We start from the raw sequence: 26846 nt of genomic DNA, 5'->3' as shown, positions 1-26846 counted from the left end.
TGCCTTCACACCAGCTTGCAACGCTTTTATTATTATTATTTCTCCCTCCCCCAGTGCGCCAGGACTTTTGCACCCGTCCGGACAGCTCCCCCCGCCAGCACCGGGCATCCTCCGCCGCTTGCCTGCCTGGTTTTCCCCAGCCAGAAAGAGCTGGTCTTTCCCCCCTTCTTTTTTTTCCTGGGCAGGACCCGGCTGCGCTCCTCCGGCCCCGGGGAGGTTTGGTGGCATCTCCGGGTCCTGTCTTCTCTTTTTTTTTTCTTCCCCTCCCTCCCTTCTCCGCGTTCAGCTCCCAAAACTGGAAGTTGGATTTTTTGAAGCGAGCCCACTTCAGAGATTTGTTGGGTTTTTTTTTTTTAATTTTTATTCACTGCTTTTCTTTCCCTTTTTTTTTTTTTGTGGTTTGATTTCTAAAGCCCGGTTTCTCTTCCCTCTTAGTCTCCGGGTGTGTGCACATAGTCTCCCCCTTTTATCCACCATCCCAGAGCGAAGACCATTTTTCCCCCCACCCCCGCTGTTGTGCTGGTTAAAGAGATTTTCTTTCTTCTTTTTTTTATTTTTTTTTCCCCCCCTCTGCTGACATCCGATTTTTTTCATTATCTTTTAACACAGAAACGCTTCATTAAGGGGCTGAGACAGTACGGAAAGAACTTCTTCAGAATCCGAAAGGAGCTACTTCCCAATAAGGAGACTGTAAGTACAATTGCACTTTATGTAACTTGCCTTTTTTTTTTTCTTCCTCCCCTTCCTGCCACTTCTCGCTGTTTGATCTTATGAAACTGTTTCCTTTTAACCCTGAATTGAATCCCCGACTCAGATATTTGGAAGAGAAGGCCACAGCTGACAAAGGTGACTGCAGTTTTTCAGAACTGCAGTTTTTAAGCGTCGGGTATGGAAGAGGGTCTGTCGTAGCCTTGTTGTTACTGGAAGGAGTCGGCCGGTGGTGGTTGGGGGGGGAACGGTATTTATAGAGGCTAAATCTAATTTTAAATACAGGCATTATGTTGGGATAATTCATTTATGTCACCAACTTAGGCTCAAATGGCAGCGGGTAATTAACAAAAGCCTAAATCAAAACAAAATCTAATTGAATCTGGAAGAAGGAGGTATGTGGTGGCTGCTTTTACGATCTGTAGGATTTAGTTGTTGCTGTTAACTCTTTGCGCTCCTGTAACATTCGGACAGCGAGTCTCTGACTCAAGTTGCTAAATTGATTTGAAGGCTCGTTGCTCCTTTCAGACTTCATAAGAGAGCATAACAGTCCAGCGCAAAAAACCTTTGCAGGCATTTGAGCAGGGAGTTAGCCAGGGACGGACCCTTTGAAAGAGGGCTTGGGAAGCTCCGGGAACAAGTTTTCCATTAGTCCTAATTGCCCCGCTTCTCTAGAAGCTTCGGTTTCCGTGCTGCAGGTGTCATTTAACTACTTGCAAGGTGGTGTTGGGAAGCAGTCTGCACTGTTGCCCTGAATTTATGATAGTACAGTGAAAATGGAGTTCGGTCTGCTATTTTCCCGGGTGATGAAGAAAGGATTTGTGTCCAAGTGGCACTTGCCATATTTCTGTAAACATCACCGGAAGAATATACCGTGTGCGTAACCTAACGTGGTGAGGGAGAAGAACGTTGTCATTGCGATTACTTCTCTTGTACAGTGTGGGACTGCTCTAAGACGTGGTTTCCTTTTACTCTCCTGAGAGGTGTTCCCGTGACATTTATATTGTGACATCATAGTCCCTGATGAGTAAAAAAAATTAATAACGTCACTCAAGGCAAAGAGAAAGGGGAAGGGGAAATGTTTCTTGGGGAGTATCTCAATCTGTAGAGGCATTAACTGGTTTTCTGCCAGTGTTAGGAAATACTTGTTACTGTATCAGACGCAGTAACTAGATTTGGATTTGTCTGTGGGTCGAGATAACGTACTAGAGGGAGGTTGAAATTCTTTAAAACCTCACAGCATTTAACAAATCCAGCATGAAGTCTGCATAAACAGTTCTCCCTTTGGTTTTCTTCAAATTAACTCCCTGAAATTGTATTCAAGACAGATTAGCTTCTAGGGCAGAAATGCATTCTGCTTCAAGTGAAGTAATTGATTGTTCAATCTATTTAAAACTACGCTTTAATTTCAGCTGCATCTGTTATGACATGTACTTTTAAAAATAACATGCATTCCTGCTTTCCCAAAGAGGAACAATTAGAGCAAAGAGGGAAAGACAGATGGAAGTCTGGAGAACTGGGGGCATGCATCTGACCCTGCTTTCCTGTGCTGTGCAGTCTGACTTGCTTTTGAACTTGAATTTCACAGACCTTGTGTCCTCTCTCAAAGTTCTGCGAAGTTGCAAGCTATGTGAAATTTGAGACAGGCCATCACTGTTCAAGCATTACATTTTTATTGTGTTAGGCCTAAACTTTTAGTACAGGGAAGATTAAGCATTAAGTCCAAGCAATTTGAAGTAGCATGTAGATGGTATTGAGCAGGCTGTTTTAGCCCCTAGTGGTAACTGATCTACAAGTAACCTTTGACCTACGACAGATTGTTTAATCTGTGTTTCCTATTCTTGCCCACAGGTCTCCCTTCTGCTTTTTCAGTGCTTGGCCTTGCATGCCTTATTCAGGCAAAACTCTCAGTAGAAGTTCTGCCTGAGTAAAGAGTTCACGATCAAGCCCATATTAGCTAATGTTTGACTCCCTGAGTTTGCTGTTTTTCCCTGGGAGTGGAACAAGGACAACTGCCAGTCATATAGCTGCAGATTTAGGTCTGCTGTATCTTTCTTTCATCAGAAAGGGCTCCAAAGTCCTTGCTATTGTTCCCTTCCAGTATGAAATAACATGCCGCTAACCCTGAAAGTGTCTCTGCCAGTCCAGGCTGCTAGACCATCATGAGGTATAGAGAGTTATATGGGCAAGACAACTATGATAGCTACACCTGACTTCTGCAAAACCTGTTTTAAAAAGAGTCGGATCCATTCCTGAAGTGACCTGCCCCAAGTGAAAACAAGGTTACAGGTCCTACAAACTCCTAGTATTTCAGAGCCGGTATCACTTGTGTCTTGGAGGATGACGGCAAAGGTTATCCCTTGTCTGGTATGAAAGGTTTCATAAATCTTTGCTCATTAAAGTCTGCAAAACGGATTTGAAGGCAAACCTTCCTGGTATCATTCCTCTGTCATGTACCCCCTCGTGGATGCCTGCATTCAATTTGCCTGTAGAGTGAGAGACCTCCGGCTAATGCCCGTTCTGGTTTTTGTACAGACTCTGTAGTTGAATTATTCCAAGGGATAATTCAAATAAGGGATTTGATCGGAGAACTTGTGGAAACCTTAAGGCCCCCTTAACTGGCCAGAGCAGTAGAGAGTGGCATTGATGAGAGTTAAGAAATGAACCTTCAGGCCTGTGTTGACTGTGCTTCATTTCCCACAAGCACACTGAAGAACTGTCTGTTTGAGGGATGCCTTTATTTCTTCCCCTGTCCCAGCGCATGTATCATGCACCTCTTAAAGGAAATCTTGCATTTACCAATTTGTGCATTTCAGCTGTGACAGTTTCTTTCAAATGAATAAGCAGCAAGGAAAAGAAGATCCTGATGAAAGAACATATTTACTGTATATCAAAGCTGTGTATTTAGATCTTCTCTCTCCCAGTTTATTTCAAAGCAATTATGTCTGAGAGAGGTTCCCAGTGGGCGTGTGCATAAATAGCTTTAGCATTCTCCTCGAGCTTTTATGAGCAGGAGACACAGGAACTAAAGCTAGTTCTTATCTGAGCATGCCCCCTGCTGAAAGGGAATGCTGAAGTTGATTAAGGCGAGCTAACAAGTTTATGGAGGTTTAGCTGGATCAGTAAATGTTAACCTTGTGGTACCCTAGAGAAGGAGTCTGTATGTAAATTTGGTTTAATATCATTTTTGTAATTTAACTTCATATTTCTCTCTCCTTTCTTCTATCCATCTTTCCCCCCCACCTCCTCATGAATATTTTCCCTTTCACTTCTGTTTAATGCACTAATAGAATGAAATCATCAGTTCTGGAATCCAAGACTCCTGGGTAGCAGTGTTTTTGACTCTTTCTCTACCCCCCCAGTATAAAATTTGCAACCCTCCCAACCTCCTCAAACCCCATTTACTTGTCACTGTAGTCTAAGTCATCTTAGAAAATGGTATTTAGGCCCTAAATGGCTTAGAGCCTCTGGAAAATTTTACTTAAGGTTTGCAGACACAGAGAAAGCACTTTTGTCCATTTTGCTTTGGCTTGACCTGGACATATTCTGTATCTGGTACTTTTGTTAGAGGCTTTGTTTGAGAATGTGTAAGCCCCTATTACCAACCTTTGTTTCACTCTGCATCTCCCAGATGATAGCATTAAGTTACCTGAAATTGCATAGTGAGAGGCCTGAGAGAGAGACTTTCAGGCCTGCCAGGCTGGAAGCATATATCATCCTGTGCCCTTCTAAAGTAGGGAGTTGACTGCTGGGGCTATACCAATGGTAAAGAGAAAGGCAGAAGGGAGTTACACTCTGGAATCCTTCTTCCTGTTGGGAAAGCACTGGAGTTGAAAAACAGGCTAGGCAACTTTGCTATTTGGCTTACCGGAAACTGAGAATATCCCTAGGTTGGAACAGGAGGGAGACAGAGAGAGAACATGGAGTCATGCTGTCAGATAGGGGACATGGTCAGATTTAGCGCACGGGTCATTTTTATTAAAAAAAAATATTTTTTTTGGTCTTTGCCAGTATGTGGGGCCATGGGTAAGACACTCAAGGACACTCAATGTATTTTCATCAGGGTGGTGCTAAGGTGCCTGTTGCTTCCTGGAAAGATGCAGAATCTCCACGAAAACATTGTGGAAATGCTCGCTATCTCACAGGGTCAGGCCCTAAACTTCTTGTAGCTTCTCTTAGCCAGCTTTAAAAGGTGAACGAAACTTACCTTTGGGAAGTGTACCGAGATCCTTAAATGAGTGTGACTTTTGCAGAAGGCAGCTTGTTTTTCCCCATGATTGGGACCCGTCTTGTCCCTGCCAGGCTGTAGCACAACAGTCCTTGCATGGCTGCTGAGTGAAAGGTGTAAAGGGATGGCTAGGCTTTGTGGAGGGCACAGTGTTTAGTCCACACGGGCCACTGAGGCTCAGTTGGCATCTTCCCTTTAGCTTTGCCAGCTAGAAGGGACAAAACAGATGGCAATTAATCTACCCATTTTACTTCCTGGCTGATGCCTTTGTGCTTAGTCTTTGGAAACCACAACATTTATGAGAGTCATGAAAATAGTCTGTTCCCTTAGACCAAAACACCTGCAATGTGTCCTGTTACTTGTACACGTAACTACTGAATATGTATTATCCATGTCTTTAGGCAAACTATTGGCTTATCTGGCAGCAATCTTTTTCTACCCAAATTGAATGCTGTTGAGACTTATGGCTGATAGTGACTATATTGTGTTTGGTTAGTTGGGAGCAAAAATAGCTGCAGAGCGAGTTTTAGGATAAAGTTTTATTTAATTTTAGGTTGGGGGTTTAGATAAGCAATCTTATTCTTGCCTCATGAGCGCTTAATCTAGTGTTACATAATCAGCAGTATTGGCTTCCTGAGCCACTCTTAAAAAAAAAAATCCAGTGCTAATGTATTGCAGCAATGCAATGGCAGCTTGGAAAGGTCACCACACTTAACACACACAGGCTGGCTCAGTTTTTGTCCTCTGTACTGTCAGTTTTGTAGGCAGGCTTGCAAGTCAACAAACAGCCCAATATCTGTGCAGCGCACTTGTAAGTAAATTAAAGGCAATGATTCTTCCTTACCATAACTTGTTCAAATAGCAAATTTCCTTTAATGAAAAGACTGGAGTAATTACTTAGGTGAGGGCTTTTTTTTTTTACTCCCTCAATATAAAGTGATGACTTAGTCCTGCATCAGCTCTTTCACATTAAAATATGTTGTTGTAACTTATTTTCACCAGTAGTGAAGTTTAATTGTGTATACGTGGCAGGGGCATTATTTCTCACTGTCCTCCTTTCCCACAGGAAATATATTTTGTTTGGATGGTATATTCCCCTAATGGTGGGATATTAATATACAGTTGGTCCTGCCACATTATTTCCTGACTTGCCTTTGCTGCTGTAGCACAGAGAATTTCCAAAAGATGAGCTAGGCAAGCTCTTTTTTGTTTAAATGCCATACCTTTTCCCCTAATAACTTCTTTTAGCTCTGATGCAGTCAGAGCTGAAATTTTCCATTAGAGTTTGAAATGACTGCCAATATAAACAGCCACCGCTTCTTTTGGTTTCAGCTCTCCTCGTCGCTTGCTAGTGCTTCCATCCTATGGATATTACAGTAGGGAGGGTTTTATTCTTGTTAAAACACAGAGTAGGCTTCAGTCTATTAAATCTGATGGCCTAACACTCTTCTTTTTTTTTCTGCTTTCATAGCAGATCTCCAACTGGGCTTTAGTCCAGTTTGAACAACAGGCTGCGGGAAGAGTTGGTTGCTTTTCCTGCGTAAGGGAAACCGTTGATTCGTTTGCATAACAAACAAACAAACAAAGTTCAGTAGGAAACATGTTGGCTTGCATGTGAGGTTTTTTTTCCCTCTCCCCTCCCTGCTCCCCCCAAACAGAGCGACTAACTTGGCCGGTTAATGGATCTCAGTATATTAGTATCTCATGTCCTCAAGCTATTCCTATACATGTCGGCCAATCATGCAGTGGTTGACTTTGCACCGTGCACTAGGATCACTTTTATGAAATGCTCCACTTGTAGAAGCCAAGCTCAAATGGAGATTACAATAGACTTAAGTGGTATTGAGCTAAGAGCTGTTTACAGAGGCCAGATATTTATCTATTGACGGTGTTCAATAATGTGTATTCGCTGTGATTGGGCTTGACTTTACATGGGCAGACGTTTATGATGGTTAAACCTAATGCAGACTCCGCCATTTTATTGGCCAGTAAAACAAATGGAAGGTTTGAAACGGTCTTAAAAAAGACTTATAATTTTTGATTACCAGCAGTGTATACAAGGTGTTTATCTCCTGTGAACCTGATTTCACATCTTGGAACAGAGCTGAGTAGAAGTGCTGGTTTTAAACCTGGGCTGTAGGCAGGACAGGCGCTTGGTTTTGGCCACAGTTCTTATTTCATGGTTTATGTCCCATACGTCCTCTTTTTTCTTTTTACGAGCTGGAAAGTATCATTTTTTTTTCTGTTGTGACATAACATATCCTGAAGGCATTTATCACTTTTTGTTTTAAATCCTTTTTCTGAGCACTGCCTTTTATATTAGATGGTTCTCGAAGCTCGGTTTCATGGCCCAGTGCCACCAGTATATGGTCACTTGTTTGAGGACAGTTGTACCTTTTCATAGGGCCAAAGCCTTTCCTTACAGGTGGATGTGTCACTCCCCTTGGGTTCAGTGGATGCATGTAGATTAAAAGGCAGAATTTGGCTCTTATGCCTTGATGTATTTTTTTTAAGTCCATCTCATGCTTTTACTCACTCCTCTCTGCACTTTCCATCATATTAATGCTTTAAAGGTATTTTGAAACTTTGACAGCTCAGGGCCAGGGCAGTTTCTTTGAGTTGCTTGCTGAAGAAACCATCCTAGGTGAAGTACCCAGAGACAATAAAAATAGAAACTGGGTTTGCCGTGCCAGTTGGACTCTGCAATTTTGTTTAGCATAGACAATAAATCAGCTTGATTACTTGCACACCGATTCTGTTTCCTAGTTTACTTATGAGATTGAAAACCATTGTTTATTTTTCTCTGCAGGTTTAGAGGTAGTTAAAAGTAAAATATTGTTGCAACAAAAAGAGAGCCATTAGCCAATTGCATCTCGCTCTGTCACAGAGCCAACGAGTACAATTTTTGCTTTGTTGGAGAAAATACATACTGGGAGATCTAAGCCAAGAATATTTGGGAAATTGATGCAATATTGTCTGAACCTTTCTCAACAATTTAGAGAGAGCGGTGCTTGTGCAATTCCTGCTAATTCTATTACATGCGCTGTATTTTCCTTACCTCCTGGTTGTAATTCACCATCCTACAACATTTTATTGTTAGGGTAGTTTAATTTCTTTTTGACTCGTGAGCTCTTGTTCTCTACCTGTGCTGTTAGGAACAAGCGTCTCCTTGAGCAGAATGTTTTCCTTCCTCAACAGCGTTTTTGATTTAGTATCTTCCCTCTCGGATGAGAAAAGGTGTTAGCTTTTCTTTTTTGTAGCAGCTGTCAGACTGTGCCATGTCCTCCAGTGACAACTGGAGGGTCCTGTGAATCTCAGGTACATAAAGTAGGTGTCTCCTTGGGTATTTACACAACTTCTTCCTCTTTCCCTGTTGAGTGGCATCGAACCTGACAGGCGCCTTTTCCAGGGTGGGTGGGAGTGACAAGCCCTTCATTTTGGTTTGCTTTTCCCCCCCCCCCCGTACTTCAGGAACAAAGGTTGCTTGAGACCTTGGAGGTTGTTTTCAAAAGAGAGGGGAAAACCTCATGAAGGAGCTGGTTCACGTGATCCATCCCATCCCAGCAGCTTTGACTTGGTTTTAAACTTTGGATGTCAGGGCAGTGATGTAGACTTTGAGTAGCTAAGTGGTGCTTGGAGATGGCCCTCCTTTTAGTGCTCTGTGGGAGTTTGTATTTTAGAAAAATATCTTGGTGGCTTGTTAAAGGGAAATACAGATGCTGTCTGCCAAACCTCCCAGTTTCAGTTCAAGTGACAATAGGAATGAAACCACTATGCTAATACTATAAAATGCATCTTAACTGAGCACCTTGCAGTTTTTGTATTCACGCTTCATGTACGCTGTCCTAGTGAGGAGGGAAGTGTCCTTATCCCCATTTACCAGAAGGAGGAATGAGGCATAGATAGGCTAAGTGCATCTCTGAGTTCTCAAAAATTCTCTCTGGCAGAGGAGGAAAAATCCCTAAGCACTTTACTCACTAGAACAGGGCTATGCAACTTTGAAGTGGCTGGGAGCCACTTAATACATAGGTTTAACCACTTGGTGCTGTGTGCTTCGGGGATCAGCTGGGACAGCAGCCCTCTAGGCTATACGTCACGTGTTTCCCCCCTGCTGCGCCACACTTCTGACCTTCAGCTGTCCGGCTCCGGGCTTCTTCCCTGCACTGCACTACATGGGTGTTGTGGGCTGCTGGCTGTGCTGCCCCTGTCGCCCTGCCTTGGGGCAGAGCCATGCAGTGGGAAGCCAGAGGAGAGAAGGGGAGCCCCAAGATCCCAGCTGCTGTTGCAGTGGGAACAATAGGGGCAGCAGTGACTGGGTAGGAGTCTCTAAGGTCCTCATATTTAACCCCTCTTGGGCCATGTGCAGCCCACAGGCTGCCAGTTGGACAGCCTTGCACTAGAGTATTCTTCCCTTATACCAGTCCATGTTCCTAGCCTATGCTCTCATGCTATATGTTTGTTTTTTTTACCCATTAACATCAGAGGGCCTGGCTGTATGGAAAATACAGTCTTGTTCTTTTAGGCATTGGAGTTATCTTTTAGACTGAAGGAGACCCTTGAAAGAATAAATTGAAGATATCAAGAAGATTCCTGACTTACAGGAAGAACATGTCATAAGCTGAACCGGTCTGCCTCAACTCACAGCCATTAAAAGCGAGCACTAAGGGTTGTTGTCATCTAAGACTTCTGATCCTTATTTGTCCTCTTGCATAGCTGGTGGGAATAACGGCAGTTTGGGTTGCTTTGTGGACTGGACCAGGGGGAAGAAAATGCAAGGCTTGACCTAAGTTCATGAGTGCATAGACCATCAATGCACCTTGCTTGATGTATTCAAAACATCAGATTCAGGTTCATGCAACCCATCCCACTCTTGGGGTATTGATAAAATGCACACAATTATTTCAGCATAATGACAACTGTTTCAGCATTATTGCTGTTTTGAAACTGTTTGCTCAAGTGGCAGCTGCCTTAGCTATAACTGTTTGGGTTTTGGCTTTGTGTTTGGAGCAAGTTCCACCCTTAGTTTATATACCAGGAAGTTAATGAACCAGTGACAGGGTGGAGTTTTTGCTGGGCCTGGCTGCTTCTGTATGTATGTGGAATGTGCTAGCTTCCAAAATTTTCCTGACCATTATGCCAGTCTGAAATAATGAGGTTTAAGTAGCAGTGCTGAATAGCTTACAGAAGAGACCAAAGGACTGTAATGTAAATGAAAGGGGAATTTGGCCCAGCGTATTAGAAAAGAGCCACCAAAGTATTACTCAGATGCAGCATCTCATCTCGCCTGTCTCTGTGCTAGACTGTGTTAAATCGCAGGGTGCAGATCTACGGAGGAGATTGCCTTCAGCCCTGAAGCTCCAGAAGTGAAAATACATTGTTGTGACTTCTGACCAGTCTGGGATCCTACGATGACAAGAGCCTTGGAGTAGTTAGGAGCTCTTAGCAGCTGAAGGCAGCCTGCAGTTCCCTTGCACAGACATGCCTCACTCGAGTTTTCAAAACGTGTGGTTCGATGAAGTGCGCACATTTGGGGGCAAGTGATCGTATGCCAGAAAAGGATTATCAGATTTTGGCAGCAAGTAAACCACCTTTTCATGTTTCTTGCCCGCCACACCGGGCATGAAATTAACTTTCTTCTTCTACAACAGATCATTGGCCTTAATCATTGCTTCCTAGCCCAGATGCTCCATAAGAACCATATCCACAGTGTTTTCTTGGCATAGAATCAGCCCCCCAAATACATTATTCAGTCCTAAATATTCCTGTAATATGCTGCTATAACTGTGCTGCGAGAGCGAGACAATAATAATTTTAGTAGGCAGATGCACTCATTTTGTCCTTTTTGTTTCAAACCAGCTGTAAAAAGCGAAAGCAGAGCTTGATTACTGGCTTTTTTTTTTCCCCCAGCCAAGGAAAACTCCCTGGAATTATGTAGCTTTTGGAATAAATTGGGAGTGGAGAATTATGGGGCAGTGGTTTTTTGTGCTTGAGGGGGCTGTGGTATGAGGGAAACTGGGGTGGTTGATTGAGTTTCCAGAACACCAAGATGGCATTTAGTCCCATAGATGTGTTGGTATAATGCAGCCTGCAGAAACCCACCGTTCTCCTCTCTCCAGCTTCCCCTCCCAGGAAAGTGCTTGCTTCAGGAGTACGATAGGAGTCAGCGTCTTGTTGCAGTAAGTGGGTTATGATTGATCATGGGAGCAGCGTACTTCATTGCATCGACATCCACCCCTTTCACTGCAGCAGGCTGCTAAGAAGGGTGAAGAGACGAATCCCGCAGGGTGTTTAGTTCTCGTTTCCACTGAAGCCAGTGGGAGATTAGATTGGATTTGCCCCGCTAACATCAGTAGGAGCACGAGCAGCCCTTTAGTAATGATCACCTTGCCAGATTGGGCCCAGCATTGCCAGTGAGTTTGTATTTTGTGCTTCCAGTAGCCAGGACTCCCTCTGCTGGCTCTGGTTCTGCATCTGTGGTCACCGTCTCCAGAAGTGCACACATTCCTTCCTCCTGGCAAGATAATGCAGCTGTGTAGCGGAGGGGGGAAAAGCAGGATGTCTGCCTGTTGGCCCAGTTAAAAAATAAAAGGATTGGATTATCGCTAACCCCAAATATTCAATAATCACAAGTCAGGTCTCCAAGAAAGTTATGACCTTGGCTTGGACATCCTTCATTTTTAAACATGTGAATTTTTCTGTGCATCAGTCTTTTGAGCCCCTAGGATTCACATTTGCAATCTCTTTGTTCTCTCCTACGATCAAGAGGGGTCTTATTATTAATTTATAATAGAACTTGAGGTTCTTGTCAGAGGCTGGGGCCATCGGAGATGGTGAGACTCTCCAAAAGAACCTGTGAGACCTGGTGATGCTGAAGGTGGGAAATCTTTATTTCTTTCAGCTGTCTGATGAAGGCAAGGATTGGCAGGGAACCGTCCTTTCCCTGCTGCCTTCCCCCTCTGCAACTTCTGAGAGGTTGCGACAGAGAATAAAATATAAACTCTCACCCCAAAGTAGGTGACAAATGCCTTCTTGCCACAGCGAGATCCATCACTCTCTTTGTCTGGACACAGTGTTTTCATTTGATTTTTTGCTCCCATTTTCCATGCTCCTGCCCCCCCTCCAGCTCCTATGACAGGACCTGAATTATTACTCGCCGGGCATCTAAAACCTTAACCTTTAAAGAAAAGGAGAGTACATTCCAGGTAATAAAACAACTCTCTCTCTTTTTTGAGCTCTTGCATCTTGAGAAGTCCTCCCTGTTGTTTAATTCTGAACCTGCTTTGTGCCTAAAGCCGGTTCTGAGTAAGCGCTAGCGCATCCCACAGGAACTCTTGATTTATTTTGCTAACTCTGCCCTTCTCTCTCAGTGGTTCAGAAACCTTTAATGATCTGTGAAGCTCCAAGACTTCAGAGCAGAACAGTAGTAGTTTTAAGAACCTCCTCTACTACATAAAAGTCCTAACACTTTCCACATGCTGGGTTTTTGACCTCATGAAAGGATGACCTCCCACAAATTTGGTTTGTATAGCAAGGCATCCTGGGCAGGGGCTTGCTAATGCTATTGTGAATTTTTTTGGAGGGTGGGGGGGGATATGGTTGTAATGAAAATTCTGGGCTCCTGGCCAAGGAGTAGGATGTGATACAGTGAACATGTTTCTCTTGCCCTTTGTTACTGTTCAAGCTTTGATTAGCTTTGTTTCCAGTAAGCTTAATTATGTTCTCTTTTATTTTTTATGGCTAAGGAGACGAGTGTTGCCAAAGCTGAGTCTCTTTTCATTACCCGAATTGCAGCAGTTGGAGGGAATTGGAGAAATAAATCCTGCCAACCAAAGAACCCCACCAAAGACTGAAAACAAACCTCTGCTCCCTTGACACTTATGCTTTCCCCCGAACGGTGGAGTGATAAACCCCACCAGGCTTTTGTTTTCTACCCCGCGCATCTTCTCCACCTTTGGTGTTAGAACAGACTGCCTGAAAGTCAGCTCTGAATCTGGATCAGAAGGGGAAACAAATCACCACCAGCCAGTTTACTGCTTGGCTTCACTCCTCTTTCCTTCCATCGCGTACTTGAAGGTGCTGACCTGACACAACATGCTCTTTTCATGCCGTGAAGTCAGGTTTTCCCATGTCCCTTATAGAGTCTTGTATTGTCATGCGTGGCTCTGTTTTCAGACTCCCAGATAGGCAGCACAGACGAGCAGCGTTGTACAGGCTAGAGAATAATAGGGCATCCTGAATTCGGGGCGCTGGAGAAGAAAATGTACTAGGAATATTTGCCGAGAGTACTCATCCCAGAGACAGCGTTGTCAAAACAGTAGCACAGATGGAACAGCTACAACTTATTGTTTTTTAATGGTTAATTCATCTGTCTGACAGGTGAATGCTGTCACTTCAGCATCTCAACCTTCGACTGTTTGAGCACAGGTTTTTCCCCGCTCTTGGTGTTTGTGATAAATACTGTGTCCTCCTTGTTCCTCAGCCCTAGGTGAAGGAGAAAAGAAAGATAGTGTCAAGTTTTTAAGAGCCTAGAAATGTGCTAAACTCATCTGTTGTAGGGGGAGGAGGAGTGAGGCGGGGGTAGCACTGGAGCCTTATTCAAGTATTACGACTTTTATTGTCATTTGTGTACCAAACGGGCTGTGCTGCAATGTTTCTTTCTGTTAGCGTGCCTTGCTCTTTGGCTTTGATAGCTGAACTTGCCTGATTTCCTTGTGATTCATATGACATGAAGGGCACGCTTCCTGCTCAAAGTTTCCTTTGATTATGTTAAACTAATAGAGCTGCAATGTTTAATGGTTTATGGTTCTGGAAGACCAGAACTTACTGAAACGCACATTCTTTCTGCGTTGGGACCCGGGTCTGACCTGCGGAGTTTCATCGCATGTCGTGTCGGTGATTAAATAAACGTGTGCAGTGCACCTTACCCAACTTAGCTGGGGAAGAGGCATCTTTTGTACTTTCCACTGATCAGTCAGATCCAACACACAGAATAACTCTGTGGGTTGTGTTTCTGGACTTTCACCTTGGTGCGATGAAGTGATATGGACAAAAGGCCTTCCACTTTCAGTGTTGTGTTAAAGTTTTATTGATTTAACAATTCCAGCGTATGTTGTTATTCTGTGGCATTTGATGCGATAGGGTTTTTTTTGTTGCCCAGTTTTAGAAGTGCATTCCTTTGTTGGAAAGATAAGAGCATTTTTCTGCTCTGCATGGGTACAAAGGATTGGGTTGCTCTGTTTGCATGGTTTTGAAGGTGAAGATCTGTATTTTGGTTTATAGAAAAATCTGTGCTTCTCCTATATGTAAACTTTTCCTTTAAGAAAAACCCATGCAAAACTTCTGCCACTTGAATGCCATGAATTTCTGTGGTGTTCCACCAGCAGAGAAATTAACTCTTCGTACCGTATGCAATATAGCTTAAAAAAAAGAAAAGATCTGATTCTTAGGGAGTGTTGTATGTGGCAGCTCTGTGCCAGTTGTAATTGCGGGTTGTGAGCTGGCAGTTACTGTGGTTAAGGCAGCGAGAAGGCTTTGATATCTCAGGCCTCAATTGTGCAGGGACGCTTAGGAATGCATTTAAGTGTGTTAATTGTTCCACTGGAGACTGTGAAGGCCATGATACTGCTTGCTTGCATCAGATCGGTGTAATGGCAAGGCTTTACTGAAAACTGCCCTGAAACCTTCCCCTTGACCCATCCCTCTTTTATAATAAAAAGAGTACTATAAGCTTCTGCTTTGGATGCCAGCTCATGAGTCATGCCCATCTAAATAACTATGCCGGCATGTAGGAATTGCACATCTGAAGGTCCTGACTGCTTTACTAATTGGTTAAACTTAGCATCTGTCTGAATAAATTGAAGCTAGATTTCACTGCATGCCTAAGTTTCTAGATCTTTCCCTTTTCTAAACCAGTGTTTGGATTTTATTTATTTGTTTCGAGTAACTGAAGCCGTAGTTTTGACCTTTTCAAGTAAACTTGCACAGAAAAGCAATAAGAGAGATTTAAAATTAGGTTTCATTATGCTGCTTATTTTGTGAGTTGTCCCCTTTTTCCACCATAGGATGACAGTCTGTACGGTGGAGATAAGCAGGCTTTCCTGGAGTACTGTTTAGTGTTAGTTTTGCTGTTTCTATAAAAGGCAGATTGAAATGGATGAACGAATACCTGGAATCACTTTCTCCACCAAGTAGAAACTCTGTTGGTTCCAGACGTTTGGCTATGCTCATGCCCATTACTATCTAGGAATCCATCTTGTGTCCTTTGCTGCCAGGAAGACAGGCTTGTGTGGCTTATTCAGAAGTTGCTCCCTGCTCATCAACCCCTGAGTATTGCAGCTTGAAGAATGTGGGAGAAAAGCTTACCAGATTCAACACCTGTTGATCGCTGCGGTTTGGCCTGACCCTGAAGTCATGCATATCCTCTTATGCATGGTCCTTGTCTGTCTAAAAGGGTCGAAAAAGCCAGGTTTGGTTTGGAAAATGAAGCCTAGTTCCGTAAAATAATCCTACCCCCGGCTCCTTTTCACGTAAGAAGTCACCTTCCTCTGCAGTTCGCAGTGAGGATTTCCGTTGTGTTTCATTACAGAGGTGTCCTTGAAAGACAGCGGGGAAATAACTGTTATGTGCTACCAAAGCTTTGTTTCCTCCGTACTGTTTTGCGTCTTCTCATTAATTATTAAAGTGAGCAACACTGGCTTGAAGGCTTGCTATGTACCTTGGCAGCTCTTTTTTTCTCTCCCCGACCCTGCACAGGATCTGTTAGGCCTGGGTTAGTTGCCTTCTGAGAAGCAGACACTCAAATAGTAGGTTGCAGCTACCTGCATCTTATTTGAGCAGAAACACTGGATACCCGTTAATTAAATCCTTTAATTGGGTAACAGGGCTGTGAGAGGTTTATGCCTTCTCTTTTTGCTTTGAAGCCCTTTCCTCAGGACTTCCATAAAACAGCACCTTCTAAATGATTTGCTGTGGACCTGGCAAACTCCTGGCATCAGGTAGGAAAGCAGGTTAATCACCTGTGCTAGGTCCTTGCTGATGATGGGGAATACACGTCGCAAATTTTGGTCAACACGAACAATGAGACCAACCACAAAAAGGCCAGTGAAACTCTAGGAAGAGCATTGTTCACCTGCTTGACATCTGCAACAGTTTTAATCATGGAATTACTTTACCATGGACAGTTAAGTGCTCTCTAGTATGTTTGGTAAGATAAGCAAGTGTTAGTAATACAAGGTCTTGAGTGCAGGATAATCCCTTCTGTGAAATTCTGGCTGAGACAGGGGGCAAGAAACTGCCATTTTAGGTGTGCAGATGGTTCTTTGGAATAGGGAAAAGCAAAGCAGGTTGATTTTTAATTTATTTTAAATTTGATGGTTCTGGGAAGTGTAAGCATTAAGTGGCATATCCCCAGAAGCCGTCTTGGATCGGGTACAGGTCGATATCTTCATTAATGGCTTAGAGGATGGAATCTAGTGCATGCTTTGGGGACAGCACCAGAATAGGGACCCATGGAGCGTTGGATTGGGTCAGAAGGGCCAGAAATGTGAGAAGAGGTTGGCGATCAGTTGTCTTTTGTTCAGGGAGGACAGAACAGCAAGTATTAGGCATAAATTGCAACAAAGGAGATTTTGGGGGAGTGGAGGGAGAGAAGGGGCTGTGGTCAGCACTGGCAAAATCTCCATCACTAGGAATTTTTAAATTCAGGTTAGACAAACACTTGTCCAGGATAGTTTAGATGGGGATAATCCTACCTTGACCAAGTGGGTTGGGTTTAGATGACTTTCTAAGGTCCCTTCTGAGCGTGACTCACTGAACTTAAAAAAACATTTGAGTACATCAGGGCTGTCCAACTGGTAGCCCGGGGGCCACTTGTAGCCCACATGGGGTTAGGTTGTGGCCCCTGGGCTCCCACCTAGCTACAACAGCAGCCCGAGTCTCCCTGCTGCCCTCCATCCTCTGGTGTCTGCGTCCTGCCCCCACCCCAGGGGTTGGTGCAGTATGCGAGGTGCACCGTGGGGTGCTCCAGGTGAGGCCAGGGCTGTACAGCTGTGGGTGGAAGGGCATGTCCGTGTGGCTCCATTATGCTGGTGGGCATTACACTGGGCATCCATGCAGCGTGTAGCCTGTGGTCCTCACTGGTGCAGGCTGAAACACATGCAGCCCTCGGTTGCTCGGTAGGACAGCCCCAGAGTATGTTAACGCATATTATTTGGGTCACTTTTTAAAGTGCTACTGTGGTAGGATCCTTCATAAACAGCTTACTGTACAGGCAGTCCTCCGACTTACGACACAATTGGTTCCTGAAAACCACGGCTTAAGTCAAAACGTTGTAACTCAGAACCAATTTTCTCATAAGAAACAATGTTATAAATGGGGCGATTGGTTCCTGAACCAAGGCCCGATACCCTATTTTCACCAAAAATACCTCAGTATTTTGTACTCGATCAATTATGGATGAGCAATGCAGCTACATTAATGTATTTATATTGTAAATAGCAATCACGTTGATTCGGAAGGACTTCTTTGAGGTGACTTTGCTGGACTTTTGGAAAGGCTCTCGGTTGGACTTTTTGAAGGGCTCTTGGCTGGAGTCTTCTCAGCAGTCTTGGCTGCAGGTTTTTCTGGAGTCTTGTCTGTTGTCTTAAAGAAAGTGTCCAAGGAAGTTTGGACAGATGTTCTCCAGGGAGATGAGCGCCACAGCGACCTTGTTCGGTGGCATGGCGTCGCATCGGATCAAGTGTTGTAAAGTCAAAACTGATGTCATAAAGCTGCCGGTATTAAAAATCTGCTAAGTTTCAAGTGAGCTCTGAGGCTCATCCCTTGGCACATGGAGACACATGAGGCTGGATATTGAGAAGGGGACCCTGAGATTTTTATTTTTGCTATGGATGTTTTCTGGATATATATATACATAGAAGTCAGGAGCGATTTGGAAGAGACTGTTCATATACCTTCTGTTTTAAGGGTGCACAGATTTTGGGGTAGTTGCTATTTTATAACTACTAGTACAACCAAGTGGAATAAATCCATGGCTGCATCTTGCAATCATGTTCCGTGTCCTATCTGCATTATCTACTAAATGCTTAAAATGCCTGTAGAAATGTATACATCTGTGCAGGAAATAAGGCTATTCTCTGTCCAAAGCCAAGTTCCCTTAGTCAAAGGCTAGGAAGGAAATCACCCATTTTTTCGGATCATTAGATTTAATTCTTTAGCATGTGAAACAACTGTTGGTTTCCCGTGCTGTTAACCTCCCCCCCCCCAACAAAACAAAAAAAAACCCCAGCAAGGGACTGGTGAAATAAAATACTACTTTTAGAGTATCACATTTCAGGAAGGAATCTCATCTGCTATTGCTTCCAAAGTTCAAGGCTTGCTAGTCAGATCGCCCTCCTCCTTCATGCAAATACCGTAAGACGCTTTTGTAGGGAAGTCAGGTCTGATGTAGCTCTTGTTCATCACACACAGGTGCCGGATGGTAGCTGTGCTCTCTGGTCCTGTTCTGCTAAGCTCCCTTCCTTATTGCAATACACAATTAATTTTTTTTCCAGTTCACTGTGTCGTCTCATCTCTGTCCTATTATGGAGAATTGTTATAGGATTAGGATGAGTGTGGCCTCCCCACTTCAACCAGGCTCATCATGTGCACTCAAATATGGCTTTCTTCTGAGGAGGCTGCGTGCCTAGTAGAAAAAATATCTGCACCACGAGTCAGCTGCTGATAGCAAAAGAAAATAATTCAGAATGGCTTTAATCTGAAGTTTAGTATGCTTTTTCCATATTGGACATCTCCAGAGCTCTTGTAGAAGATGACAAACTAACGCTGTTGAACTGAAAGCCCCTCCACCCCCTCTTGTTGTTGCTAGTGTGCCCCATAGGGATGATGGGAACAGTGATAGGGAGTCATTGTTCATTTAATGCAGGAGTGGCCAACCTGCAGCACTAATGTCACAAGTGGTACAGGCAGCCTCTCTGTGTGGCACATAGCAGATCAGAGAGGGGACAGGCAGCAGAGCAACTGATAGGGCAGGGAGCAGAAGGCAGAGCAGGAGACTGGGCAGGGAGCACAGAGTAGGGAGCAGGCAGGGTATAGGCAAAGCAACAAATTGGGCAGAGGAAGGGGACGCTGCAGGGTTAAGCTGTGGCACGCCAGTCTACAGATTGGCCTCCACCGATTTAGCGATTGATATAAAGTAGTGCATGTTTCATGGCACCATGATGCTTTTTGCCTGGTTAGACAATGGTGTTTTTATCACTAGCACCATTACCACTGATCTTGTCCATGTGGACAGATTGACTGACTGGCACAACTACCAGGGAGCAGAGTAATTATACTGTAATAAAGTCATTTTTATTCCAGGAGGGTGCATCTATATAGGCATAAGTGTTGCGATATCATTGCACCGTTATGGCCCTGTTGGTCACTTCTTGGGTAGATAAGCACAGACATAGAGGAGCAGACAAGGCTTGAGGTGGCTCAAGACTGTAATATCAGTTTACGTCTACTTGCCCTGAAAATTGGCTAAGAAAACTACAGACTTGCATTCAGGGAGGGGCTGGTGTCAAACTCAAGTAGCCTAATAACCTGTGACAGTATTACGGTCTCTGAAGAGGAAGTTACAAGGTTTTCAAATGTACAGTTAATGTTAGGCTTCCAGAGATCCTTCATTAATGCACCATGAGCCACCCAGTCCCTTTTATCTTTAGATGGAGCTTCTTTTAATGTTAAAAATGTGGAACTAATTACCTTGTGAATGCTTGGTAATCGTATTTTCTAACGTGTGCCAGTGAGGTCATGTGCAGTGTTCCTCGCACCCTGGCGATGCAGCCGTACCCCTTGGAGGTCATTTGTTCTGCATCCTATCATTGCTCTTGAAAGTAAAAGTGTCCTTGAAGGAAAAACTTAACTGGGCCCTTATTTGGCAAGTAAAATAAGTTCACATATAAAATCTGTAGATAAGAAACCTTTGGCCAGGTTATGGTAAGAGATTAGGGGCAGGTGTCTGCATCTGAGTTTCTCTTGATGTAATTCAGCAAGGAGAATTTTTTTTTACTACATTTGCATCTCAGTGCTGGAGCTGTTGTCCAGTGTTTGGCTCATTAGACTCCAGTGTTAGACAGAAACTTCTCCTAGCCTCTCTTCCACTATCCACCAGCCACTTCCCTATTTCCTGGGAAGGTAGTAAAGCACTGGGACAGGTTACCCAGAGAGGTGGTGGACGCTCCATCCTTGGAGGTTTTTAAGACCCGGCTAGACAAAGCCTTGGCTGGGATGATCTAGTTGGGGCAGGGTTTGGACTAGGTGACCTCCTGAGGTCCCTTCCAACCCTCATTTTCTATGATTCTGTGATTAATAGGAATATTGGGGGAGAGTATAAGTAGCAGTGCTGTCAGCAATCCTGTTTTTTGTGACTTGACTGAGAGTTGGACTTGCATGATGTTCAGCCCAGAAAAAACTTGGGTGATGCTGATGTAGTGGATGAGGAGACAGAGCGAGTTGCATGAAGACTCATTGAGTGAATGCGATGTTCAAGCAGGATTTGCAGTCTGGGAGTCTTGGTGTACACACATCCGTTCCTGGTTGCTCCTGTTCAAATCGGTGCTTGGTGAAGCTTGTGGCCATTTCTTTTGGATGCAGGTCTTCCTGCAGCCCTCTGCTTTTGTAACCTCCGGACTGGAGTAGTGTATTGTGTTATAGGGCTGGGCCTCACAACCATGCAATACTCTGCCAAAAGATTCACGGGGCTGCTGCTCTCATAACCAACAATGTGGCACTCTGGTTAGGGCAGGACACGGATGCAAGTAGTTTCTGAGCTAAATACATTGCAAACCAGGTGAGTTGTGCAAGGAACATCCTTTTTTATTTAGTGACGCATGTGGGGCCGGAGAGGGAAAAGCTGCAAAAAAAGTTCAGAAAGCATCCCCTAAAAGCCTGTTGTTAACATATTGAGGAGCTAGCACTCACCACCAGAAAAAATGCCTGGTGGCAGGGGAGGGGAACAATGCTTTCCTCAGCTGTTAGTCCATGTTTTAAGAGGTAGGCGTGATTATCCAGACCCCTACCACCCAGTATGAAGAAATCCCTAGGCACGTACTTTCCGGGGCAGCCACTTTGCCTCTTTCGTTGTTACCTGCACATCTAAATTGTGTGTATATCCGACGGTACGCATTCCTCGCACCGTGCCAGTTGGATGTCATTGCACAGATCCACACAGAATAGAAATCCTTGAGAAAGGGCTGTTGAAATGTTACATTCATCGCAGCAGTGCTAGTCTGTGTGTCATGCAGCCCTCGGAAAGCTGCTCTGCGAGTGGCTGAAACTTTAATAGCAAACATCCCTCCAGGGTTTGTAATTTTCCAGACAAGATGGCCGAGTTGATAGAAATGTTTTCACCACAACCTTGCAGCAGATGTTTGCCCTGGTGCCGGCTTAACAAATGTTGAAGATAATTCATTACTGCCTCCTCATCCCTATTCAGCAGACTCCTTAGCCGATGCATTTTATAAATATTTTGTTTCAGGCTGTAATTAAAGCTACTAAAATGAAGGAGGGCTGGCGGGGGGGAGGAGCAGCGGTCTGGACCGGGTGGACCGTGGGTACAGTTGCAGCAGCTGGCTGGTGTTGACAGCAGAGATCAATTGTTTCAGCGTTGCAGAGTTTTTTCCAAAGGAGGAACGGTGAAGGGAAGGGACAGTGAAGGCGCTATTGCCTACTTTTGCATTTTGGTATATAGGATGTTAAAGGAGCTTTGGATGCAAAATTAACAGAGCTGGGTGAATTTGTTTAGTTGCTCACTGGTGTACATAAAGCCAAGTTTGCAAATAGCCTGGAATTGGTAGGAAGAAGCTTCTTTGTTGGCTTTGAATCTTTTTTTTTTTTTTAAAGCATCAAGTCATTTTCCATCATCAATTTGAGATCCAAATGTGTGTCGGTTCAGCACAGTTGCTGTGCCTTTTTTTGTAGCTCCATGATTGCAGGGAGGCTGAATCATGAAACGAAGGCTGTACAAAACATGGTTCACTTCAGAAATTAACTCCTTCGCTCAAATCTCAGCCCTGCTGCTTTTCACTTTCTTTTATTTTAAAGGGTAAAATTTTGTATTTGTATTATCCGGAGGTTGAAAGCTGCCTGTCTATCTGCCCTGGTGCTTTAACGTCGATCAAGTGTGGGATAAACTAGGTTCCACGCTCTGTTACTACAAGGAGCAGAGACCCTCAGCTTTCATGAACACTATTGTGAATGCTCACACTTTCAGGACAGTAGTGCCCTGAACTGAATTTCATCCAGTGGTGTAGAAGTGAAGAACTGCATGCCCCATTACCTTTCCATCACTGTTTCCCTTTCTTGATTTTAAAGGTATGAGGATATATTGTATTGGCTTGGTTCTTTCATTCCAGGATAACTTGGATATTGCCATTACTCGTGTCATTGCAACGCATGCCATATATTAATTAGACATCCTCAGCTTCCCATATTAAATGTTGGATGTTGTTCAGTGCTGTGTGTGCAAACATATGCATATTCATAGACATATATCTATTCATATGCATATACATGAAATATATTAAAGGCCCCTTAATACTTCATGCAAAACATTTAAAGGAGAAATTCCACTAAACGATGTATCAGTTGCTGAGGTCTATCCTGCCTCTTGTATTTCTCCTCCTTTGTTTTTACTATTAGTAATGTTTGCATGAAAATAACATCTGTGTTTTCCTTAATTTGCTGCTCCCGTTTGCTCCTACCTGAAGACACCAGCCTCTGTTTGTTCCCTTGTTATTATGTCTGCAACAGCTAATTGGGGTGGCTTAAGCACAGCGACTCCCAGTCATGTTCTCATTGCCTTTACTGGGAGCAGGACTGAGCCCTGGTTAGTCCCTTATGTGTGAGATAGAAAGATGGAGGACCAGCCAAATGGTTGAGAAACAAGAGATCCAGTGTGGTTTTTAAGCAATCGCTAGCTATAAAAGATGGGAAGGGAAAAGTAGACAGGGCCCTTAGGTATTTCAGTGATGGTTGCATTAAAAATGCCCATGTAACTAGAAAGATATGCAATAAGAGATGCAGTGTGGAGTTATTTCTAATCGGTGTGTGCATATAAGATATAATCATAATTTACTTTGCAGGCCAGTGGTATATTATTAGATCAGAAGAAGTCCATAATTTTTTCTAAGTGAGCAGTGTTTGGGGCCCAGGTTTTTGGTTTTTTTTTTTAAATCTGTTTGAAGGGATGTTTCCACCAGAGGCACAAAATGTCCGAGCTGCCTGTGACTGCAAGATGGCTGCTTGGTACAGATGCATCAGCTCATTGGGCAAACCAGTATAGTAGTAACCAGAAAGTAGCATGCACTCTTAATCCGTGGTGCTTTTTTTACAACCTGGCAAGGACTGGGACTTGCTGTTGGCAGAACGGGATGCTGCCAGCTCTGAAACTGGGCAGTCACAGACAGGGAAGAGTGAAGCAGAAGGGGGAGGTAGTTGGAAGGCAAAATGTTGCTGTTAAATAACTTGAAGTGACGAATTGTTTGAAGTAGCAGGTGCCTTTAAGAGCGGAGGTGGCTGTCACTGCCATGATTTGCTCCTAATTAATGGAGAACTGCACACAAGGCTGAGAGCATACTTAGCTTATTGAATATTTCATATGGAAATCACAAGGAGTCTGTGTTCAGAGAGGCTGCAAAACGTCAACCAGAAAGAAGCCCTTTCTAACATGTGGCTTTGAAAACATGCCTCTCTTGGATGCATGGCGAGCTTAGCTCAGTTCTCAGTATGTAATGCCTTTGCTATTTCTTAGTGTGTAGATCCTCACTTTAAAAGATTTGTCTTTCCTTCCTAACCCTTCCTTGAATTCCTCTTTATCAGAAGCAGGTGGCAAGCAGGTATAATCAATACTGTCCCCCCCCTTTAAAAAAAATGGTAATGAAACATTTTATAGGTTTCCAGCTATTATGCTTTATTACTGGATGCTTTGAAATGTCCTCTGCTGTGATGTATAGGCAGGGGCTTTGTTTCTTGCCTGTTTCACAGACCTCCTCTGCTATCCCCTTCAGAACAGCTTTCTTGGCTGGAAAATTGTTAAGGCCTCTGGACTTCCATGGATGCCCAAGTCGAGTCCTGAAGCATGGATGTATTATAAGCCATACTTGCAACACCTTGCTGTTTCTGTTTTCCTTTAGATCTAACCAGGGGTGTATTGAAGGAACTCCACCCTTTTTAAGAAGGGAAGTCAGATGGCACCTCTTTAAACTGTAGAGGACCCTCATTTCCTACTATGTGATTGCTGGAACTTCTGGTTTCTAATGGTGAGGCATAAACTCACTGTGAAGATGTCAGGTGGCATGAAGAATATGCATTCCCGCAATCTCAGCTGCTTCAAGATACTTCCCCTTTGATCTGTAGGCAACTTCAGTGTCATCCTGACAGCAGCCCCACACCTGACTTCTGGGAGGACACTTTGGTCTGCGCCCTTTAACTGAGACGTCCGAGTTGGGGTTTCTGACACTTTTGCTGCATTTGCTGTCTCTTTTTAAGCACTGATGTGTTCTGTGTTCATGTAAGACTCATGGGCTAGTTTTACATGGCCTCCAACTAGATAGGGATGCAGAATGAGAACTGTTTGCATTCCTCCACCTTTAAATTAATTGTCTCCATCATTGCAAAGATGGTCCTGTTGGATGCTGATCAGTCTGCATTCAGATGTTTAACTAGATGGCTAGATACAGTCCATTCCACATTTTTGTCTGCATCTACAAATGTGACTCTTTGATTTTTTTTGTAAATCCATCCTTTTTCTCCTCTGCATTAAATGTCACTTATTAGCAGATCCCAGGCCCTCTGTCACAACATAACGTGCTTGTTCTTCAAAAGAAGATTACATGACAGGAGAAAGGCCGCTGCATTGTCAAAAAAGGTGGGATCCAATTGCTTAAAATAAAAATACAAACTTGAGAGCAAAAATGTAAAGGCAGAAAGCATCCAGACAGAATATTCAGCTGTCAAAGGCTCGTGCGGAAAAGATAAGAGCAGCAAAACCCCGACGTGTGAAAGCAAGGGATAAGTAGGAAAGAGAAGGGTTTTTGCAAGATGTACATGAGTGCTGGGGGTATTTTAATTTGCAGGATGTTATTGATGCTTGTAAAATCACAGTTGCTATTACTTGACAAATCTGTCACCAGAAAAAATAGGGGAAAGCTCATTTGGATGATTAGAAAATCATGAAAAATGTTATAAAAATAATGTCCCCCCAAAAAAGGGGGGAGTTCAGCTTCACAATTGAATATATGTAAGTTGACAGATATCAGTGACCTGCATTCTTGAATATTAAAGAGGGAGTTAATTTTGATTGTACTCCTACTTAGTAGATAAAGGTCTCAAGCAGATGCGTGTGCAATTCTCTCCTCTTCATCTCTCTCAACTGAAGTTCAGTTCTGTGCTTTTGCAAACCAGGATTAATGTAAACTCGACCAGGTTTTGTATAAATAAGATCACTTTATTCTCTTGGATGCCTTCACTCATCTTGAACATCAGAGCTCTCAGACCAGGAAGCAGTTATCTGTATCAAGCAGAGGTATATTTCTCTTTCCTTGAGAAATGCCGCCTGTCAACATTGGCCAGAAAATAAATCTTTATCCTACCATGCCTGTGAGATTTCTTTTGACACATTGCAACTATTTCATATTTTTAAGGAGTTGACTGAAGCTGCTTTCTGTAACGGCAGTGCTTTAATAGGAAGCATGCCTGTCACTCGCCCCTATCTATGTGGGACAAAAACATAGTGGGGAGAAACAGGGGGCATAAGGCCTCCAGTGGCCCTTCAGGAGCTTCTTATCCTTCCTTTTTCAAGAAAGATCTTGAAAAGTCTTTGAGAAGAGTGGCAGGAAGAATGACAGAAGTAGGATGGTCAAGTGGGTAAGGGTAGCTAGCCTGGGGCTTAGGAAACCAGTTAATTTCCCTGCTTTGCCATGGACTTTGTGCCAGTCACAGAGCCTATGATTTCCATCTGCATATTGGGGCTAACAGCGCTTCTGTATCTCACAGGAGTGTTGTGGGATATAAAGTGCCATACCATACTGTAAAGTGCCATACCATACTATAAAGTGCCATAGGATGTATCCATACAGCTAGGAGCAGACCTTCCTACAGCTGCAAGCTAGCTGTCATCAGTCGTGTTTTTCTAAAGTAACCTTTGTGCCTTTTTTACTGGAGTGAGCAAGTTAATCACAGCGGGCAAAGAGCACCACAGGAAAAATTGTGTTCAAAAGTTGCAATTATCTAGCATCTGCATGGAAGGTGAGCTTGTGCTGTGCGTGTTGCCTTTTGCTGAGCCTGGCCTAGAGCCCAAGCACTCTTAAATACAGATCATTTTGCAGATGGAAGTCTTTCACAGTTAAAATGGTAAAATATGAGCTTGTCTTTCCACCAAATGTACCTTTGACATCCCAGGTTTCCAACATGTATGTACAACATTGGGGATGTCACTTGCAAGGACCTGTCTGTCGTCTTTAGCTTTGAGAGCACCGAGTGTCCCTAGGCGTGGTCCTCTTTTTGAAGAGGTGTCAATGGAACTGTCCTAGCAATAGTAGAGAGATTAAGTAACGCATTTCTACAATCCTAGAAACAGAGAAAATGAGGGTTGGAAGGGACCTCAGGAGGTCACATCTAGTCCACCCCCCTGCTCAAAGCAGGACCATTCTCAACTACATCATCCCAGCCAAGGCTTTGTCTAGTGGGTCTTGCTATGCTATGCTATGCTATGCTATGCTATGCTATGCTATGCTTCATAGTGTAGTATGGCACTATGGTACAACTGAACACCTTTTCTTCCTTTGGCAACTTTCCCCCAAGACAGCAAGTAGATAGGTATGTGTCTAAGTACATGTATCTGTATGTGCACAAGTCTTCCGTGGTAAGA

General features: G+C 43.7%; 1 protein-coding gene across 5 annotated transcripts in view; it reads left to right on the top strand.

Annotated features, from left to right (window-relative positions):
* Positions 1 to 26846, top strand: part of RERE (arginine-glutamic acid dipeptide repeats) — a 378810-nt gene that overhangs the window by 304983 nt on the left and 46981 nt on the right. For all 5 annotated transcript variants that reach the window (XM_059716439.1, XM_059716437.1, XM_059716438.1 and 2 more), the window contains one exon: positions 610 to 690. In XM_059716439.1, coding sequence (XP_059572422.1) covers positions 610 to 690 — 81 coding nt within the window. The remainder of the gene's footprint in view (positions 1 to 609; positions 691 to 26846) is intronic.

This window comes from Alligator mississippiensis, chromosome 13 (assembly GCF_030867095.1).
Source record: "Alligator mississippiensis isolate rAllMis1 chromosome 13, rAllMis1, whole genome shotgun sequence".
NCBI classification, from domain to species: domain Eukaryota; kingdom Metazoa; phylum Chordata; order Crocodylia; family Alligatoridae; genus Alligator; species Alligator mississippiensis.
This window is presented reverse-complemented; position numbering and strand designations above follow the sequence as displayed.